This window comes from Aythya ferina, assembly GCF_964211825.1.
Source record: "Aythya ferina genome assembly, chromosome: 4".
Classification (NCBI taxonomy): domain Eukaryota; kingdom Metazoa; phylum Chordata; class Aves; order Anseriformes; family Anatidae; genus Aythya; species Aythya ferina.
In genome coordinates this window covers 10,754,287-10,774,172 of record NC_140300.1, presented here as the reverse complement: position 1 = coordinate 10,774,172, position 19,886 = coordinate 10,754,287, and the positions used below count along the sequence as shown (strand labels likewise).

The 19,886-nt window shown below is 41.8% G+C and overlaps 1 protein-coding gene and 1 long non-coding RNA gene across 3 annotated transcripts in view; one reads left to right on the top strand and one right to left on the bottom strand.

The window, feature by feature from the left end:
- The first annotated feature begins 5,166 nt into the window (after positions 1 to 5,166).
- Positions 5,167 to 19,886, top strand: part of CPZ (carboxypeptidase Z) — a 34,335-nt gene continuing 19,615 nt past the window's right edge. The window contains exons 1-4 of one of the 2 annotated variants that reach the window (XM_084519039.1): positions 5,172 to 5,463; positions 16,656 to 16,679; positions 17,935 to 18,309; positions 19,083 to 19,295. In XM_084519039.1, the coding sequence (XP_084375165.1) occupies positions 5,361 to 5,463; positions 16,656 to 16,679; positions 17,935 to 18,309; positions 19,083 to 19,295 (715 nt within the window). In that variant the 5' untranslated portion in view covers positions 5,172 to 5,360. Of the gene's footprint in view, positions 5,485 to 16,655; positions 16,680 to 17,934; positions 18,310 to 19,082; positions 19,296 to 19,886 lie in introns of both variants that reach the window. The other variant, XM_084519040.1, reaches the window with a different exon arrangement.
- On the bottom strand, positions 9,573 to 10,994 carry LOC311436660. Its single transcript, XR_014693009.1, has 2 exons — positions 10,657 to 10,994; positions 9,573 to 10,553 (listed from the first exon to the last, which is right to left on the bottom strand). It is a non-coding gene; the product is annotated as an uncharacterized lncRNA (long non-coding RNA).

Sequence of the window (19,886 nt, the reverse complement as noted above, 5' to 3'; positions counted from 1 at the left end):
TCATCTTGAACTAAGACCACAAAAAGCAACCCTATAACAGTAATCCTTCTTTGCTACTTTGCATGTGGGAGTAATAAAAGGGAGCCTTTGAGAGGATAACAAGATCCTCATGTTAGTTCTATCTTTTTAATGACTATGTTTAAATAATGTTGTGCCCTGATGGTAGGGTTTGGTGATTGGTGCATGCTATTTCGCACACGTTTTCCTGCATATAGCATCATGTTTATTACTTTAGTTCCTTTGTGGTCTTGTTCTACCATCTGGCGCCAGGTTTCCTTCCAGTTTTTGTATCACTTGCACCTTTGATCATTTTTACCTGTCATCAAAAAAAAAGAAAAAAAAACAACTTCCTTAGTGGTTCCATTTCTTACTGATTAGCCCAAGCAAGCACAAAGATCACATGAATGGTGTACTAAAATACAGGCACATATCCAGATGAATCTTTCTAAAATGGCAAGGCCTTCTCCTGCTTTAATTACATTCCTCTGCTTTAAGATAGGGTCAGTTCTTTGGATCACCTGGAAGAAGTACAAGGAACAAATTTTGTGGGTTACTGACTTAGTCAAACTGTGACAAGTCAGACAGAAGATGAAAACAAGCTTTAGTTATCACTGGCTGTACTTGTATTGAATTTAAACAAGTTGTATTTTTCTCAAGAGCGGTATTTTATTTTTCCGTTTACAATTATTATACTTAACTAGGAAGTAAAGAAATATCTGTTGGCTTGATATTAATAGGGCAAAACCCACCCAGTCAATGCTTACTTTTTTCCAGCATGTAAAAAAATCTGGGGGAAAGCAATTGGCAAAATATGCTAAATATAACAGGGAAGGGAAGGGAAGGGAAGGGAAGGGAAGGGAAGGGAAGGGAAGGGAAGGGAAGGGAAGGGAAGGGAAGGGAAGGGAAGGGAAGGGAAGGGAAGGGAAGGGAAGGGAAGGGAAGGGAAGGGAAGGGAAGGGAAGGGAAGGGAAGGGAAGGGAAGGGAAGGGAAGGGAAGGGAAGGGAAGGGAAGGGAAGGGAAGGGAAGGGAAGGGAAGGGAAGGGAAGGGAAGGTTCAATTTTAGAGCCATTAAAGGAAGTTTAGCTTTTGGATCATGTCTAGGCTGGTTCACTCTGGGGTGGTCTACTGGAGTTCTACTCCTTCCCTAGTGTGCTGGTACAACTGTGGTTGATAATGATCAAAAATAACTGCTGCAGGCTACAGGGAATTTGTGGAATATTTGAGACATGGAGAAAGTTTCAGTCCATGAACCATTCTTGGTTAAACTCTTAGAGTGCAATGTAGGAAAATAAGAAAATTCTTGTGTGGTCTTTTTCTCCTCTCTCTACTTTTAGTCTCTCCAACAAATTTCTGGCTCTGGATGTTTGTGTGGTAGTTTCTAAAGTTGGTTTCATCTTGTGGGTCATAAGGGGAACAAATTGAAAGTTGAGATGAAAGGCATGGCCGAAAAAATTCTGTGAGAAAGTTAAAAGCTCCCCAAGTACAATGTAGATGGTCCCAGAAGACACAAAGAAAATCCCCAAATATATATTCTGCTTAATAAATGCAGAGCAGAATATCCTATATATCATTAGAGTAAAATAGTCACTTCTCTTAGCTAAAAGTTAACTCGCATCTGCGTAAAATATGTTTAAAGAACAAACATTACTCCTTCTTTTAACTTAGCTCTAGAAGCCGAAATAGAAGTCCTGGTGGACCTTTCTCAGATCTCTGCTAGAGCATTAAGCACAGTCAGGACATGGGGGAATAAGGTCTGAGCAGAAAACAGGTAGTCCCCAATAAGATCTGGTAAAAATATTTAAATTAACACTTAACGATATTGTAATGATTCAAATAAAAATGATTAAACCCAGATGATGCTGTTACATCTGCCTGTAACTCTGGGATTTCTTTGTTTATTATTATTATTATTATTATTATTATTATTATTATTAAAGATTGTTTTAGAATCAGGATGAATATATCATAAGCCATAACCCAATGTCAGCTCCCTGGAAAGCCTACAAGGTTGATAAAACACAGAAATGGTATGACAGAGATGGGTAAGTACATTCACATATTCTCAACCATCTTTTCCCTACCTGTTTTTAATATTTTTAGGTTTCGACTGTATACCTAATCTATACATGTTAGTAGTGCCATTTGATATACTCAGTGTTGACACAAAACAAACATATGAGAAGGACGAGTGTTCTATACAGAGCCCTAATTAATAGGGTTTAATTAGTGTATTTTCATTAATGAGGCTGAAAAATAACTAAACAAGGTAGAAATGCTGACTGGCTGGAAATACTGAATGGATAGGGGGAGCAGTAGCTGAACTACCATCCACCTCAGAAAGATGCAAGTCTAAAGGAGGACCCAGAGGATGTGACTGTACCCAATGGAATGGACAAAACTTCACAGATAGACATTATAAAGATTGGGATCAAATTCCTTGAAAAGGAACAGATTAGGAATAGTTATCTGTTCTTTTCCCCTTGAAAAGAACAGATAACATTGTAACAGTAAACAAAATAACATTTTTTGGTTTTCTGTTCTCTATTTACCGTATTCAAACATGGAAAAAAAAAAAAAGATAATGGTGACAAACTGATAAATTTACCTGTGTTGCTAGCTACGTTAATGCCATGCTTAGGCCCCATCTACCCTGCTTAATGCTATATATTTTTTTTTTATCTTGGTACCAAACGGAATTACTGTTTTAATATAAAAGGTCCATAAAAGCTGCAAAACAAAGAAATTCAAAACTTTTTTATGTCAGCAGCTGAGGGTTTTGTTTAGTTGGTGCAGTGGAGTTTGTTCATGATGTGATACACCAGGATGCAGGTGCCAGGTCCAGATTTTTGGGAGACATGGCTGTTGTTACCCAGATACATTCTGATGTCCACGGGTCTTTCTGTGCCAGGCTCATGACTGCTGCCGCTGTTCCCAATTGCAGGCTCAGCCAGCAGCAAAGCTGAGCACATCTCCCACAGCGGCTTTCATACATACATGCATGCTGCCAGACAAAGCCCTGCAGCAACAGTGTTCAGAAATTTAAGTGCAGAGAGCCCAGTCTTCTTCCCCCTCTGGTTCACTAGTGAAAACACAGGTGCTTGAATCCCCTGGCTTGCCACCAACATTCACAGATCCCTCACTTATCAGCATAAGCTCTCAGTCCATGCCACAGGTCACTCATCCAGCCACTGATTCAGATCTTGAGTCTTTCCAGATGTGGGTCTTCTCCTTCTTGCCTGCTAATCCAGACTGACATTTGCTAACAAACTATTCATACACATACATGGACAGATGTTTATATTCACTTCGGAAATATAAACACATACAGGTCTCTCCAGTTGCTGAAGCCCAGACCTTGCAGACTATACCTTGGTCTCTCTGTTTGCAGGCACTTTGACCTTTCAGCACTCATGTCTAGGATAGGAAGGAAAACTGCACAAGAAAAAGAGTAGCTAAGGCAGGATTTAATATGATAGTAGACAAGACTGCAATGACATACAGGGCTCAGTCACCTAAGTGCACAGGCTGGCAGCCTGCTTTCATGAAGCTGCCCCATTTATTCCCTTCCTCTTTGTCTTGTTGCACTGATACACTCTGGTTCTTCCCCTGCACTGCTTTTGACCCTTCACCTAAGCATGCCATAATAATTTTTACATGGCCTCTGAAGTCCCTTCAGGCATCCCATAATACTAATGACAGCCCAGGTGCACAACAAGGGCTCACATGCATCCTGAGCACATCAAGCATGAACGTGGCAGATTGGTATTCTGAGCAGCTTGACTGCAGGGTGCTGGGGAGCTGGACAGGAGGTGGAACACATCCTGCCCTTGGAGACCCTTCAGACCCTTCAGGACTGTGCTTGTGACAGCCCAGGTGCACTGCTGTATGGTCAGGGTAGCCAAATTCTATTCTCCTCCTTAGAAGTTGGTTCTTTGAGCCCTGATGGGCTTTGGTGCTGTTTGCTCCCAGGGCAGGCTCTGCAGTCTCCAGATGCAGTAGGAAATACTGGAGATAAGAAAAGTCACCCTCCCCTGCAGAACTCATCAGCAGAGGACTTCCTTTACCGCTGAGCTCCCAAATCCTTCTTTCAGCATAACCCCCCAAACATGATGAGGCATCAATTACTTTTAGAGGCATACAGCATTCTCCTGCCCTGTTAGCCTGTTTTGTGTCTTCCCCTGCAGGGTGGTTCATTTGATTACATTATCATACAGCACTGTAACTCCCTACCAATCCCTCTGATAGCGATCACCGGGAGTTGGTGTACTCTAACTGCAAGGTGAGGATTTCTGCTCTTCTGTGTAAGCAGGTATCCTTCCTCAGGGGAACATTCACTGCCTGGAAAGACAGGATACTTTAGTTTATTTTAGTCCACATTTTTGAAGAGAAAATCCTTGGAAATCCGGGGGGGGAGGGGGGGGGCGAAGTTTTTTTTCCATATGTAGGTAAAAAAAAAAAGGAAGGAATTCACATCCTACCTATGGCAAGCTTTGCCACTATACCTGTAAACATTCTTCTGTTTAAAAAATAAATAACAAAAAAAAGAAATAATTTAAAATACATTTAATATAGAACAACTATCCAGTTAAAGTACATATTGTTTAGTTTTTACATTCCTCAGATTTTTGTGATTTTTTTCTTTCATTTTATTTTAATAGGAATAGACAGAAAAGATTTATAACCCTCCAAATTTACTCATGTAAACTGAATCTTATCTTAAGCAACTGGCAAGCCCAGGAGGAGCCTGTGGAGGAGGATCCCACTTCCTGGGTTCCCACTCTTGCTGTGCCGGAGGACATGCAGCCTGGATTCCCTATGCTGTCATGCTGCATTTTAAACTCACAGTTTAAGCTGCTTATGAAACACTGTTCTTTGGGAAGAAAGTTGCTTTTGTTTGTCTCTTTTTCTCTCTCTCTGTGCCTCTTCCCTGTGTTTTCTTCAGGCAGTCACTCTTGGCTGCAGTGTCACAGGCTTTAATGCAGCTCCCCTCTCCCTTGGGAGAACCACTGCCCAAAGACCAGTGTGTGGGACCCTGAGCCAAAGCAGCACATCCCCGCAAGGACTCCCCTTTGCTCACACCGCTAATGAAATTACAAACCAGGCTGCAACAGGGAGGCTGTGGGGAGGCAGAGGGGAGGGAGAGCTCATTCCTCCTCCCTCTCTGCCTCAAAGCCTTTTGCTTTCCAAGCTCAAATGCTAGCTGAAATCTGACGCCTGGACTGCATATGCTGTGAGACGTGGGCATGCCCTCGTGGTGCACTGATTTCCTCCGCGGCTTGGAGAGCCAGAGCCGTGCTGAGGCTCCAAGTGGAGGAGCCACTCCATCAGGCAGTGAGTGCCACATCACTGTGCTGCCTGCATGAGGGGTTCCAGCATGGTCCTGAGGCTCCTGCTCTTCCTCACCGGGCTGCTTAGGGCCACCGAGCCAGCGCCCCGCTGCGAAACCGGCCAGGAGACCCTAGGTAAGGATAACCACCCCAAAAGCTCCCTTTCCCTTCTCTTTCCTTCTTCTGCTGATGAACAGAGAAAAAAGCTCAGGTTTCAAGACAAGAGAGGCAGGAGATGTCACCCTCACCTAGAGATGGGGGGATCAGCTCTTTGGGAATCTGCACCCCCCTCCCCAGTGATGAAATTGGGGTTGTGCCTTGGAAGCACGGATGGGAAAGAAAGCAGCAGTGTGGCTCTGAAACAGAAAAGCAAGCTTGAAAAATAAGGGAATGTAAAGTTTTCCCATCATTGACTTAAGGCCATGTGCAGATATGTCTTTCTGTCAACTTAAAGAGTCTCCTGTCAGTAGGGTCCCTCTTTTTGTCTGGGGAATGCCGTGGGTTCTCCCCATCTCTGGCCTTGCCTTCTAGGAATGTGGCAGTCAGATTACAGGAAGGTGAACTTTCGACCTCATGTGTGTTTTTCTGCTTAAAAAAATTTCCTTATATTCAGATTTAGGTCACTTTTTTTTTTTCAAGTCCAAAGTATGAGAAGATTTATTAGGATGTGACAGCTGGAGGGTGTGTTGTAGCTTGCTATAAGCAACATGGAATTTGTATGAATCGATTGGCTGGAAGGACAGATCTGCCCATTAGAGTAGAGGTGAGATAGGAACATGCTGCTAAATGAATTGAAAGCTCTTTAGCTTTCAATTCAGGAACCACTTGACTAATAAAGAAAAAAAAATTGAATAACTTTTAGAAATATGTGGTGGCTTTTTTAACAAGTTGGCTTAATTCAGATTTCTTTTATGTGGGGACAGTGGGGAGGTGAGTGAGGAGTAATTCCTGTGTAGTGACAAGGTCAGTTCCAGGAAAACTATAAGGGAGAGGAAAACTGTTTTCAGCAGGTTCAAATTCAAAATGATTCAGAAAAAGACTCAGTTTACAGGAATACAGGAAAGTCAGTGCAAGTGACCTTTTTGTTACCCAAGGAAGTTCAGCTATGCTTCAGTTCTTAAATATAAGCCACAGACTGCCACTAACACTGAACTGCTACACGATGCAACCCATGTGCCATGTATTGCATATAATTTGAGAGTGCTGTTCCCATGAACATCAAAGTGAGGTCTACCGCAGCCTGAAGGGATTTTATTTCTGGATAAAGCTGCACAAAGAGAAGCGCTGTTGACTATTTACAGCCAATTACAGGAAGAGGCTGTGTGGTTTGCAGCATGCCCTTTCTCAGAGCGCTCTGATTCTGCTCCAGCTCCAGCTGATCAAAGTTGTGCTCTGGGGTATTATTAATCCTGGTGACTGCAAAAGCAGGGAGCATCAAGGGGTAACTCCGTGGCAGGTTGTTTTCTGTGTGTCTGCAACTGTGCTGTCTGTAGGGGAGGGTGTTAGGAGAGGCAGGAGATGGAAACACAGCTTGCACGTGAAAGGGCTGGACTGCTGAATACAACTCTAGAGGATGGCTAATGGCAGGGAAAGTGAGCTGACAGCATCCTTACAGGGTGTGCAATGTGAGGAAGGGGGACACTTTGTGATAAGGATTGTTGGACCAGGAATGAAGTAGCAACCTGGACACCCAGAGACCTGCCAGCTTTCCTCTTCCTTTTTCAAAGGGAAGGTAATGTCATGTATGGCCACATGAAAACAGATGGGGCTGCAGTGCTGAACCCATTTTCAATACTCAGCAGCAGTAGGTTATGTCTTCAGCTGCAGTGCTGTGAGTGTCTCCCTTCTTTAGGGATCCCTCATGTCAGGTGTGGATCTTGATGGACCTCAGTTGCCAGAGTCACAATGCCCTGCAGCATCAGTAAAGCCCTGAGCTGCTTGTGCAGGAGTGGGGGCAGAGGGAAGCAGTGCTACTGCCTGGCTCACAGCAAGCCTGAAGCTGCTTTTGCAGGCTTCTCAATGATATTTGCTCTGCTGTGTGCTGTGACTTTTTTTTTTTTCTTTTTTTCCTTTTTAAAATAAGAAATCAATCCCAAACTAGGCTAACAATACCAAGATCCACTCAAGATGCTTTGTGCCCTCCTGCTTAGTAAAATAACAAGATGACTGTTGTCATCCAGCCCTACAACAGGACACTCACTAATGTGTGTCACAGGCACCATAGAGTGTGTGGAGAGCCTTTTAAGTAACAGCTGGGGACCACGGCACTGAGAGAGGAGAGATCCCATCTCAGCTCTGCGTTGTGTCCCTGGGGAGGCAGCACTTCCAGACTCCAGTGAGTTTTACTGGCCTTTTAGCCTGTAGTTCGGGCAAGAAAAGCACAGCCTGACATGTTGACCTAAAGGTAGCCAGCCTTTGGTAGGGGGAGCTAACTGCACAGGTTCCCGCTTTATCTGAGCGTCACGCACCTCTCTGAACAGTGACATATTCCGGCAGGGATGAGTTAAATGCAGCAGGGAGAGAAAAAAAAAAAAAAAAAAAAAAAAAAAAAAAAAAACAAAGCAGAAGCGGGCTGAGGTCACATGCCTCGAAACCCAAAAGGCAGCTGACTTAGCTCGGCAGAGTGGTGGGAACACCTGCGAGCTGGCCCCGGGGTGCCACCGTGTGGGCTTTGGGCAGGCAGAGTGGCTCTGGAGGCAAACAGGATGCCTGAGCAGCTGCCTTGAAGTAAAATCCATCCCCTGCTCCGTAATTCTTTTTTTTTTGGGGGGGGGGGGAATAGATGGGACAGCTCATTGGAAGTCACTTATGAGGCTGTCACCAGCGTTGCTGAGGTGGAAGAGCAGCTTGGCACCAGAGTACCACCTCCTCTCCCACCCCCTGGTGTTTCCCACTGCTCTGCTCTTGCCCCCCTCCCAAGGTCTCTGAGTTTAACCAACGGGGATGGGAGGAAGCTCCCTAAGCTTCAGCAGCGAGTAAGATCTTCTGCAAAGCCAAACTGACTGAAAAAGCAGCTTCACATGCAGGCACTATGCTTTTCTCCTCCCAGTGTTCCAATCTTCATAGTGTACCCTGCTTCGCTGCAAAGTGACAAAGAGAAACGCCATTGCCTTTCACGAGCTTCAGGCTGGCCCCAGCCTCATGGGACCTGCGCGTTTTAGTTCAGCTGCTGTGCCCCTCCCCCCTCCCTCCCCCCCCATTTATTTATTTATTTAACTTTTTTTTTTTTTTTTTTTTTCCTCCCTTACTGAAACCATGCCTGTGTCCTCACACAGGCAGAGCTTCTCCAGCTGCTCATGTGCTGCTCCTTGACCCCGGGGCTAGTGGTACCACCTGGGTCCCTTACCCCACTATGCCTGGCATGGGCAGAAATGGTTCAGAAGCGTAGCCATGACCATGACACCCGTGTGGGGAAGCCCAAGCTGTGAGAGCCTTGCCTACTTAGACATATTGAGAAAGATGTGTCCAAGTCTTGTCAAAACAAAAAAATGCAGTACTACATCATGCATGCTCACAAGACAAGAAATTCCAGCTCTTGTAAACCCAGATTTTATCATCAACTCATGCGAGCTGCTTGGATTCCCACCAGTGGCTCTAGTATTTTTTACACTAATATTTCAGCAACACTGATCTTTGGCTACATTTAACACAGGAAATGGGATCAGAAACCACTGCTTACATGGGGAAAGTAAGCTTATATTGAAAAATAATATGTGGGCATACATTTTTACTGCTGAAATAGTTTATGAGTGATTTTAATCTGAAGATGAAGTTTTCTGCAGAATACTTTCTTAGATATTTCTAAAGTATGGGTGTGTAAACACACAGAAATCAAAACCTCAGGAAAAAAAAATCTAGTGCTGTGAGACACAACTAGGCTGTTAGAAAGACTCCATAGCACTAATCATTAATCCTCTTTAGCATTTCTTGACATCATCTTTCCTGTCACACAGCTAGTTTGGGATTATCCAGGGCTAACAACTACCATGCTCCCTTTTGGGCTGCTCAGGCCATTTGAGAGCCATCCCCTCATTGAAACAGGGCCTAATATTGGATAAATGTTGCGGATGTCACTGTGCAAGGAGGTGCTAAGCATGCAGATGTGCCAGGAAGTCAACTATCTTTCTGTGAATATGGTGTTTGAGGCTGGTGGGCCGTGTACTTGTCTGTCTATAAGGCTTCTGCCCCTTCTCATGACTGCTAAATCTCATTTGGACAGTGACCATCACACTTGGACACAGCAGTCACATGTCAATGGAGTTTAATGATTTAGGGTTGGTCTGTCCATTGCAATTTCAATCCCTGAAATTTCAATCCCTTTGTTTATCCTGTTGTAACTCCATTGATTTAGTTGGCACTATTTCAGTTTTACAGGGTTATCAGAGGACACAACAATTTGGGAGACAATACGAAGCTAAGCCATGGCTTTAAAATTCAAGCGTTATTAAGATTTTAGTTGCCTGTTGAAGTAACTAGCAATCTTTTGTAACATTAAAAATACCACATTCAACCAAAACTCATCTAGTTGCAGCAAAACCAAGCTGGATGTCAATTACAATCTCACACACCTAACCTAATGAAAAGATAGGGCCGTGCTAGGGAGCTGTAGAGACTGCCTAAAGAAGGTGGAATGATATTTTGGCAAATGTTTTGGAAAGATTGTGGAATCAAAGATAAAAACCTCAATTTATTGGATGCAAGCCTCTGTCCTGTGGCATTCAACAGAGTTGAATTTACTTAAAGGTAACCTCTAAGGTAAGCTTTTGGTCAAAGCACTTAGAGAGTGGGAACTGAACTCTAGGCTATATACAATCACAAAGTAAAGCTATGAAAGTATCACAGCTCCCCATTAACAACCTCATAGGTGGTTTCACCTTTCTCCCATCACCCTGCCAAAACCCTGATCCTCTGGCAGATTATTGTAAATATTTCCTGAGTTCTTCGGCCTGCTCACTGTAATAGTTGTTTTAACACTTGCATTCCCCATATCTGAGCTGATTTCTCTTTCTTTTACTAGCCAGACACCAAGAGATGATTCCTATACATGGCCAGCTCATCTTGGTTTACAGTAAATACATATTCAATAGCAGTACCATCATGTGTGCAGCCCAGCAAGGCTTCAGCCAATTTGGTAGCTTCTGGGTGTTTTTGGTATTGTTTTTTTCTTCTTGTGTTTTTGTTTCTCAACTGGTAGGTTTTCCCTCACAACTGGGAAAGCATCTCAGCTGAAGGGAAGAAAAAACAAATAAACAACAGCAACAAAAAAAACACCCACCACATTTAGTGGGTTTTGTTTGGGGGGTTTTGATTCCCTGGAGCAGCACTTACCAGACAGACACAGCTGAGCTAGCACTGGAAATCCCATTACTAAAGGCACCAAGACAGTCTGTTGGGACAGGCAGTAGTGCTCTTCCTCAGTTTGTTTAAGGTTCCTATATCTACAGCTCTATTTGAGTTTCATCTGGATAACCAGAAACAGCAGAGAATTGCAGGCCACTGTTGAGGCTGGCTTAGAGCTGTTGCCAAGTGGCAGGTCTCTGAGCAGCTTCACAGATTTGGGGTTGAGGTCTGCAGATTACATGAGATCCCATCACCTGTGGGAAACCTTCAGCCATAGCCCTGTGATAGAGACAAGCCTGGAAGAGCTGGCTGTAGCATCATCAATGTGGGAACACCTTCACCTCAATAAAAATAGGTGCTTAACTGAATGCCAAGATGCAGGTGGATTAGAAAGAAGGGTGATTAATAATGAGCATCGGCTTGTCTTTTCCTGTGGTGATTTTGCTCTGCAAAGTGAAGGCAGATTAGGCATTAATCTCTTTCAGGTGCTTTCAGGCCTCTTCGTGTGAGGGAACAGGGTTGAAAAGAGGCTTGTATTACCACCCACATGTTGGGATCTTGCAAACCACTTACTGTCCATTTGCAGAAGCATCACTCTCCTGGGGCAGTTACAGTAATTACCAGAGTAGAAGATTAATATCAGGAATATAGTCCTCTTCTCACAAAGGCTCTGATGTATCCAGAAAAATAAGTTAATCACATGGTCTGCTTTATTATTCTATCTCCTCCAATTTTGCTGGAAATCCTTTTTTGTGGCTGGGGATCTTGTCCACTTCTGCCCTTGCATATGTGCCTTAGCCAGGAGTGAGCTCTGGAGGCCATCTGTATTTTGCTGTTTGCAGGTGCTGTTGCAAACTTTTACAAAATGATGCAGCCCCTCGGTGTTCACACCTTGCAGCTGGTAGTAAGTTTGGCCTCTTTAGTGTTACAGCATAGAGGGACTCCATGAACCATGTAGAACCACAGAGACAGCAATACTAACATGATTAGAAATTGAAACATTTTGTTTGGAAAAGCAGGGGCTTTGACTATAAACAGGCTAAAATGAATACATATGTCTTCCACTTTAAAATAACATTAGAAAACCAGCAACGTGGTAGGGGGTTACTGGTCTGTACAAGATAAATCATCTAATCTTGTTCAATCTGTCAGTCATAACAATGCAATTGTGTAAGCCTTACTGAATGATTTAGATACTTTGAATTTAAGATTGACCCTTGGGCTTATTCCATATCCTTAAGCACATGAGTCTCCTGTTGGCATTGCTCTTGAAAAGGCAAACAGCCAAGACATGGCACTGGAAGTAGCAGCTGAGCTCTATTGTCTGGGTTAGGGTTAATCACAGCAGCTTTCTGCTTTCCGTGCTGAATCATCAAGGGGAAAAAATGTAAGCTTGGCAGTAAAATACGTATGTGCTGCATTGTAGATTTTCAGGCTTGCTTTTGCAAATTAAAACCAGAAGCGTATATTATAGAGAAGGCTCAGAAAGCTTGAAATGGCTTTTCTCCTCTTCAGTAAGTGACTTTGTCCATAATCTTAAATAGAAGCTGTGCTACTGAAAGGGTTTTTGTACCTCTGGTGGAAAAGCTAAAGTAGAAAAGTAAACATAAAAAATTGAAAAGGCTGTTCTAGGTCAGGAAGAAAAAGGTCTCTCTGTAGCAACCTGCCCACAAATGGGACTATGAGAGGAGGTAGCACTGTCTTCCTCTGAGCCCAGAGAAGCCTATGCTCAAAAAATGGAAGAGCTTTAGGCTCTTTCAAGCACACAAGAAACAGCAACTGAAGCCTGCCAAGTTAATCCAGAGGCCTGAGAAATTCTTTGTATATCATTGCTTGTTGTTCTTCTTATGAAAAAGAGAAAGGGGGAGGCTGAACTCTCCTAGCTGTCTTTGCTGAAGCAAGCTGTGACAAGTAGGGATGGGGATTTGTCATTTCTATGCCCAGGGACCTAGAGCCCATGGATGCAGGGCTCCAGGAGGAGAGTATGCAGCTGCAGCTCTGGGGCTGGCCTCTGAGAAATACGCGGGGAGGCTCTGGCCCAGCTACGTGCATCCACACTTATTTATATGAGTACAGGCACTGGAGAATTATCTTTGGCCCTCACAGAGCCACACCCTCCCAAACATATGCAAGCATTGGCATTAGAAAACATAGGAAATGTCCAAACACCACATCAGCACACATACACATTTAAGGCTTGCTTTGTGCCAGACCTTTTCTTTCTTGCTTGTATGTATATTAACTCCTGATAACCTGGAAGCTCAAGCTGTTTCACTCATGGGTGTTTACATGACAGAGATGTGGCTGATGTTTAGATTATATGGCAGCCTGTGTGGGGTTGTGGTAGAGAGAAGGCTGGGCAGAGCTGGCTTCTGAGATGGCAGAAGTTGCATAGACATCTTTGGCAGAGGCAGACAGTGAGAAAATGGCATGGTATGCTGAAAATACGTGGGGCTTAATCTAAGTTTAGGACCTAGGAAGAAGGTGTCAGTTTTACTGCTAGTCAGTCAGTGAGGCTCAGTAGCTCCAAGTTTGTGAGAAACATCTCAGGCCAAAAAGTAGCTGAAAACACAGAATCTAAACATAGGTTTATCCTAAAAAGCTTTATCCTTTATTGAAAGGTTGCCCCTGCTTATCACATCCTGAGATGAACAACTTCAGTTGCCACAGGAAAAGTATCTGTTTATGTGGATTTGTTTTTCTCACCTGCAAAATAAATCTATCATCTTAAAGCAGTGTCTTTCCTAATGGGTAATAGCCACATTACTTTATAGATTGCCTCTCCTAATAAATATGATAAAAACTACAAAGTATAGAAACTAAGCAGCAGAAAATCTGGAACAAGAGCTGTCTGTCTCTCCTGTATTAACTTATTTTCCTGCTCACAAAGTGATCCAGACCTCTCGTGAACCCAGCTACAGGATATGACTTAGCAAAGTTTCACGTCTCCCATCAGCTATCCATTGCTTCCCAGCACTTTTCCTTCTGGCCAGCTGGGCAGAAAGAAGCATCTGCTAAAAGCAGTCAGACTGCTGCTGGAGAGCCAGAGCAGGGGGAAGCAGCAGCACCATGCCCAGACCCTGCCTGCTGCATTTTCCCTTTGGTTCACTCTGCTTGTTCCAGCTTGTTGCCAGAATACCTTTCTGCTCCAGCTGAATAAGCAGAATACTGGGACACCATTGAAAATAGGTTTGTGCAACGTGTCAAACTAACTGATGAGTATAGCACTCCTGCACAACAAGTGGTATGGAAAACTGTGGATGCCTCAGTTTCATTATTTGATCATTGTATGTCAGTGAGACAAACAAAAAGGATATTTGTAGTGGGTCACAGACATGGCAAAGCGGAAATGGCTCTTATCTGTGAGAAAACATGAGGGCATGTAGAAAGACCATTCATACTCCCCAAATGAACCCATGAAGAACTGCACTCACAGCACACAACCTTCCAGTCTAACATAAGGGTAGCAACAATACAGTCTTTTTCTTAGCTACCCTTCAATGTAATGAAGGGTGTTAATTGCTAATGACTCTGGCTATAACCAGAGGTAGCATAACTCTTCTTACTGGGACCTGGCTGAACTCCAGCTGATCCCATCCACACCAAATTTTTTCCTTTGTGGAACATTTGGCTGACTCCAGACTTGTGTCCAAGGCCCCGTGAGTAGCTTTAGGTGTGATGGCATTAGGATATAAACTAACCAGATTCCAGGAGGAAGTGACATTCAATTTTATAAGCATTGAGAATAGCTGGAGCTCACACTAAGTGATCACTCCTTTCTCCTTCCCAACTAACACTGCACAAAATTATCTCCTTTGATTATCCCCAGGTGTAACACTACATACAAGATCTGGATGAGCTGAGGCTGTTTTACAAATGCCTTGACCTTAGTAGGTAACTCACTGAAGGATCATTCCAAAGTAAGGGAAACATACTCAAATTCTATGACAGAAGACACTGTTAAAGAACCAGGTATTGTTTATTGCTATTAGCATAATGAAACAGTCCAGGAAATGACTTTTTTTGGCTATAACTTTTTTTTTTCCAGATTGCTGATTATCAGAACTTGCTGGTGTTGGAGATAGGTTGCTTCAGATAGGTCTGATCCTTCATTTCTTTTATGAGATAATGTGGATCAATGACAATTCATAATATAGAACTAGACTCATTTCCAATTAAATGTCTGCCTCCAAGATAAAATTCCAGGTTTTAATTTTATTCTCATTATAATGATTCTATTTTGGCTAAAGAATGATCAACTGATTAGCAACACATAATGCAGATTATTACTTTTAAACAAATATGCTGGGAGGAGAAGTTTAAACTTTCTTTAGTAGGAAAAAAAGAAAATATTTTTTAAAAATAAAAAATGTCTTGTGAGGACAAATGTTCAATTCACTGAGCAAAGAGCTAGATGCCTGTACTCTCAGTGAGAGTTAGAAGAAAGAGCAACGTAGCCAGATTCCCCAATACATCACAAGGCCCTTCAATGTTTAAAAAGCTTAAACATAATGGCTTAGCTCCTATGAGGCACTGATGAAAACAACTTTAGTAACAGTATTTTCTTTTGTTGCCAGAATCAGAGAAGGGTAATATAGAATTGTTGGCTACATGAGCAAAAAAAGACTCTCCTGGGTCATCAAATCAAGTTCCTTAAAGTCAGAAGAGCTTGGTTTATGTGACCTAGTAAATAGAAGGCTAAAGGGATCTAACTGCTCTCCATAAACACGTGGAGACAGCATGCACCAGGGATTGCAGAGAGCTATTTAGGCTGAAGGACAATGCTGGCACAACAACACATGGATATGAACTGGCCATGAATACTTTTAGGCAGGAAATTAAAAGGCAATTTCTAGCAATTAGATGAGTGAGCTTTTGGAAAAGCTTTCCTGTGAGAGTAGTTGGGAAAGCAAATAATTAGTTTCAAGATGTTATTAAATGGATTATAAAATGCAGTTGCTAGAGAGAGAATGAAGTAGTATGGGGAAGAAATATGTCCCCTCACATCCAACAGAGGCTTTATTTCTTTACGAGAAATTTACACACACAACATTATGTGGGACCAATGGATTTTTTAGGCAAAAATATGTGAAGCATCTTGATATGTACAAGTGGACTCCTGTGGTCTTTTGGACTAAACCATGTTCTTGAATTTCCATGAGTGAAATTTGCTAGGCACATAACTTATAGTTTTTAAATATGTCTAGAAATGTCAGGGTTGCACAGCACAATGCTTATTTCAAACATAGGCCACATTTCTTATACAACTACACTTTATATATATATATTATTGAGTCCTTCTTTTTTTAAATTGAGCCAAAGACCAGCTGGTCAGTGAGCTTGTGTGACCGTGCTCTGTGCCTGATCACTGCAGTATGTCCTGTCTTCTTATTAAACTACATTTCCAAGTCTTTGCCTGGATGAGGGTCCTCTTTTCTGCATGGTTGTGGTTGAATGGGGCTCCTCTTGCCAGCAGCATGCCTGGGACCGCAGGTCAGAGTGCCTCCTGTGCCTGGATGTGCAGCAATTGGAGGGATCAGAGTGTGGACCAGTTTTGTGTCAGTGTGTATAATTACTAGTAAACATCAAGCTGGATTAGCAGGAAAACAGGACAAGAGGTATGTGAATAACTGTTATCCTGGGGACACTGGAGGGTCTCAAAGTTGGCAACTGAGGGACCTGGAGGTCCAAGCTAGCTAGAGAGGAGACCATGGAGCCTGGGTCTTGGCAGTGAGGCCCTAGGTCTGAGCCAGCTACCAGTGAGACCAACGTGAGTGTCAATGCTTGAGCCAACCAGTTCACCAGTGGATCCAGGGGCCTGCTACTGGGTAGACTGAGCCTAGCTACTGGGGGATCATATATGTGTTTGTGTGTATGTCTGTGTGTATGTGAAGTTGCAGCAGCCCCAGTGAGACCGGACAACTCCTAACATAAAGTACCATGGATGCTGCTGTCCCATAAAGCTTTTTTTTTTTTTTTATTTGCAGGTCAATGCCAAACTGTACAGAAAGGTATGATGTGACTTTTCTTTTTCTCCTTGGAAAATCTCAAAACCTTAAGTATTTTTTTCATTATTTTCTGACAAGATTTCTGATGTTGATAATATAGTAGTTCTAGTTCCAAGAGAGATGATCTCTCTCACACTGGGGAGGATTTAGCTGTTATGACAGTGGTATCATTTGTTACAAGCCAGAGACATTAGCAAGAGAAGGAAGCTGAAACACAGACCCACTACTGTAATATCCAGTAATTTTATCAGACATCTATTACTTCCTTTTTACCTCTGAGTTGGCTGTAAATATTAAGAGCATTTTTGTTTCTTAACACCCCTTAACCTGATTTCTTAAAGTATATTAGATTTATGAGAATATAAATGTAAACACATTTATGGGGTTGCATGTCTGAGTCAATACCCAGAATGACTTTTGAATGCTTTGGGCAATGTCAATCAAACTTCACAGAGGGGCTGAAGTTTCAGAGATTTTCAACTCACAGATTTGATGTGGCTAAGCAAAGAAGAGAGATATCTTACTAATGCCTTCACCACTAAAGAAAAAGTCTATGTGATCTCACAAGTTATTAGTGAATCCATACTCAAAGGTAAGAACAGGGGAGAGACTGATATCATAAACACACTTTTTTTTTTTTTTTTCCAGAAATCTGAGTTTTCACCTTATTGGACACCAGAAAATTAACACCACCAAAAGGGATTTTTTTCTTATATGGATTTTCAAATATTTTATAAACTCATTATGTACTCTTAATTTAAATATGATAAGATTTGATTGAATATAAGACAACCTTTTATTTGGAAACCAGACTTTGTTAATTTTGCTGTTTTCCAATCTACTTGTTAAATTAAATCCCATGTGGGCCAGGTACTCCAGTGTTTTCTGGCCAAGGATTTGTCCTTTCAGTGGTGATTAGGTATTGAATTATCCAAATAAATCTTATCTTAAGAGCAGTGGTTATTGATCAGACAACCCTGATGCCCCAGCAAATTATCAGATGCCATTTTAATTCTGAATGACATCTACTTGCATCAAATTGTTCACAATCAATCTCCAGACTAAGCATATTTTCCATCATTTTTTGTACAAGTGGTGTTAAACGTCAAATTCATTTGAGTGAATTGCAAACTGCCTCCAGTCTACCTGTGAATAATAATGACTTTAAAAGCTCATTAAATATGTTGTTATTTTGTCATTTACCTATTTAGTGTTGTTGAAGCAAGTCATTTTTCATATGTTTACCTCCTTTTCATAGCAAAATGCGTGGACATCTCTTTAAGTTCTTGTACTGATGTTGCCTATACTCAAACGATGTATCCTAATTTCCTGGATCAGAAGTCTCGAGAAGTGATTGAGTACAGCTCTGAGTACATTCTCATAAGTGTTCTGCACAACTTGCTGCAGGGAGAATGCAATCCAGATCTGAGGCTCCTGGGGTGCTCGGTGCTGGCCCCGCAGTGCGAAAAGGACAAAGTTATAAAGCCCTGCAGGCATGTCTGTGAAAACCTGAAAAAAAATTGCCTCCCAGCTTTTGATGCAATAGACATGGCTTGGCCCTACTTCTTAGACTGTGATCGCTTTTTTGCTGGGGAAGAGGAAGGATGTTTTGACCCACTGGCAAAGCTGCGAGGTAAGGAAGCAGGGAAGCTCTGCTGACACATCTTACATCATCTCACTGAGGTTGACATGTCTACAGCACAAAACCTCTGAGACTGTCATCTTTATAAACACCTGTAAGTTGTGATTCATTTTGTGCCACTTATTTTAAACAATTAAATAAATTGTGCTCAAGAACCATCAATTTCTCTCTCATATACAAAGATTGACAGATCAGCACTAGATGTCTGGACTGCTGCTTTGCATTTAGATAAATCCTGCCCTCTGTGACAGCAGTTTTGACAGCTGTCTATATATTTGAAATACTTTGTTTAAAAACTGAACCTTTAATGCACTCATAAATTCATGACTACTTGACAAGCTCATTAAAATTATCTCATTGGTGATTGTACAGATTTTTGTTTAGATGAAGAAGATCCAAATAACTCAAGACATTTTGAATCACATCAGAAATGAATTTGATCCACCAGATTCAAAGGAAAAAATCTGTACATTTGTCACTAAAATGTGCTAAGCATGCCAAAGAACAAATTATAACCAGAGATTGTGCAAAATATGTGTCAGTGTACATATGCATTAATATGTTTTTTGTCTTTTTTTTTTTTTTTTTGAAAGCAAGCAAAATATGCCAAAATAAACAGTGTAGGATGAACTACATAGATTTAAGATTTTGACTGCAGATGTATTTTCTAAAATTCTACTACTGAAAAAGACATTTTGTGGAAAAGTATAGGCATTCATAAAATCCTTTGTTTTTAAACACTGATTTACAATTTCTCTTTTCAGGAGAAGTAGAAATTGAAGAAGATTTGCCTTCAGACTTGCCAGCAACATTTATTCAGTTTAAACACCATTCGTATGCCCAAATGGTGAGCACATTGAAGAAGACTGCTTCTAGATGCTCCCACATTGCAACAACTTACAGCATAGGTCGCAGTTTTGAAGGAAAGGACCTTTTTGTGATTGAGTTTTCAACCAAGCCTGGACATCATGAACTACGTGAGTTATATCAATGTTGATTGCATTGCTTGAGGGAAATCCAGGAGATTATCACTCTGAGTGAAAACAGGTTCTTTGAACAGGATATCACTTAAACTGTAAAAAAGGTTGACTCAAAAATATTTGTCATCCATTGTGTTCCCGAATTACAGTGATGGCTGATGAGTCATTGCAGCAATTACTGCACAGTTGCAATGTCCTAACTTTATAAACTAACTTTATGACCAGGGTTGACATTCCTTGATCACCCACAGATATGTGATCATATATGTGGGTGCAGTGGTGTGACTATTATTTATTTATGCCCAGCTTATGAAGAAGCTTGGAGATCTTTTGGCTGCTGACCTGCCCTCTCCATCATTTACCACTTCCCCAGTCACCTTTTGGTCATTCCATCAAACCCTACATACTTCCTGAAACTCATGTCTGTTTCTAGTCTAAATGTAACCCTTCACATCCTTAAAAAAAAAAAAAAAAAAAAAAAAAAAAAAAAAAAAAAAACAACCTTAGAACTTTAGAACTTGCATGAAAGCCTCAGGTACAATAGAATGTTGAAATAAAAATAAATAAATAAATAAATACATACATACA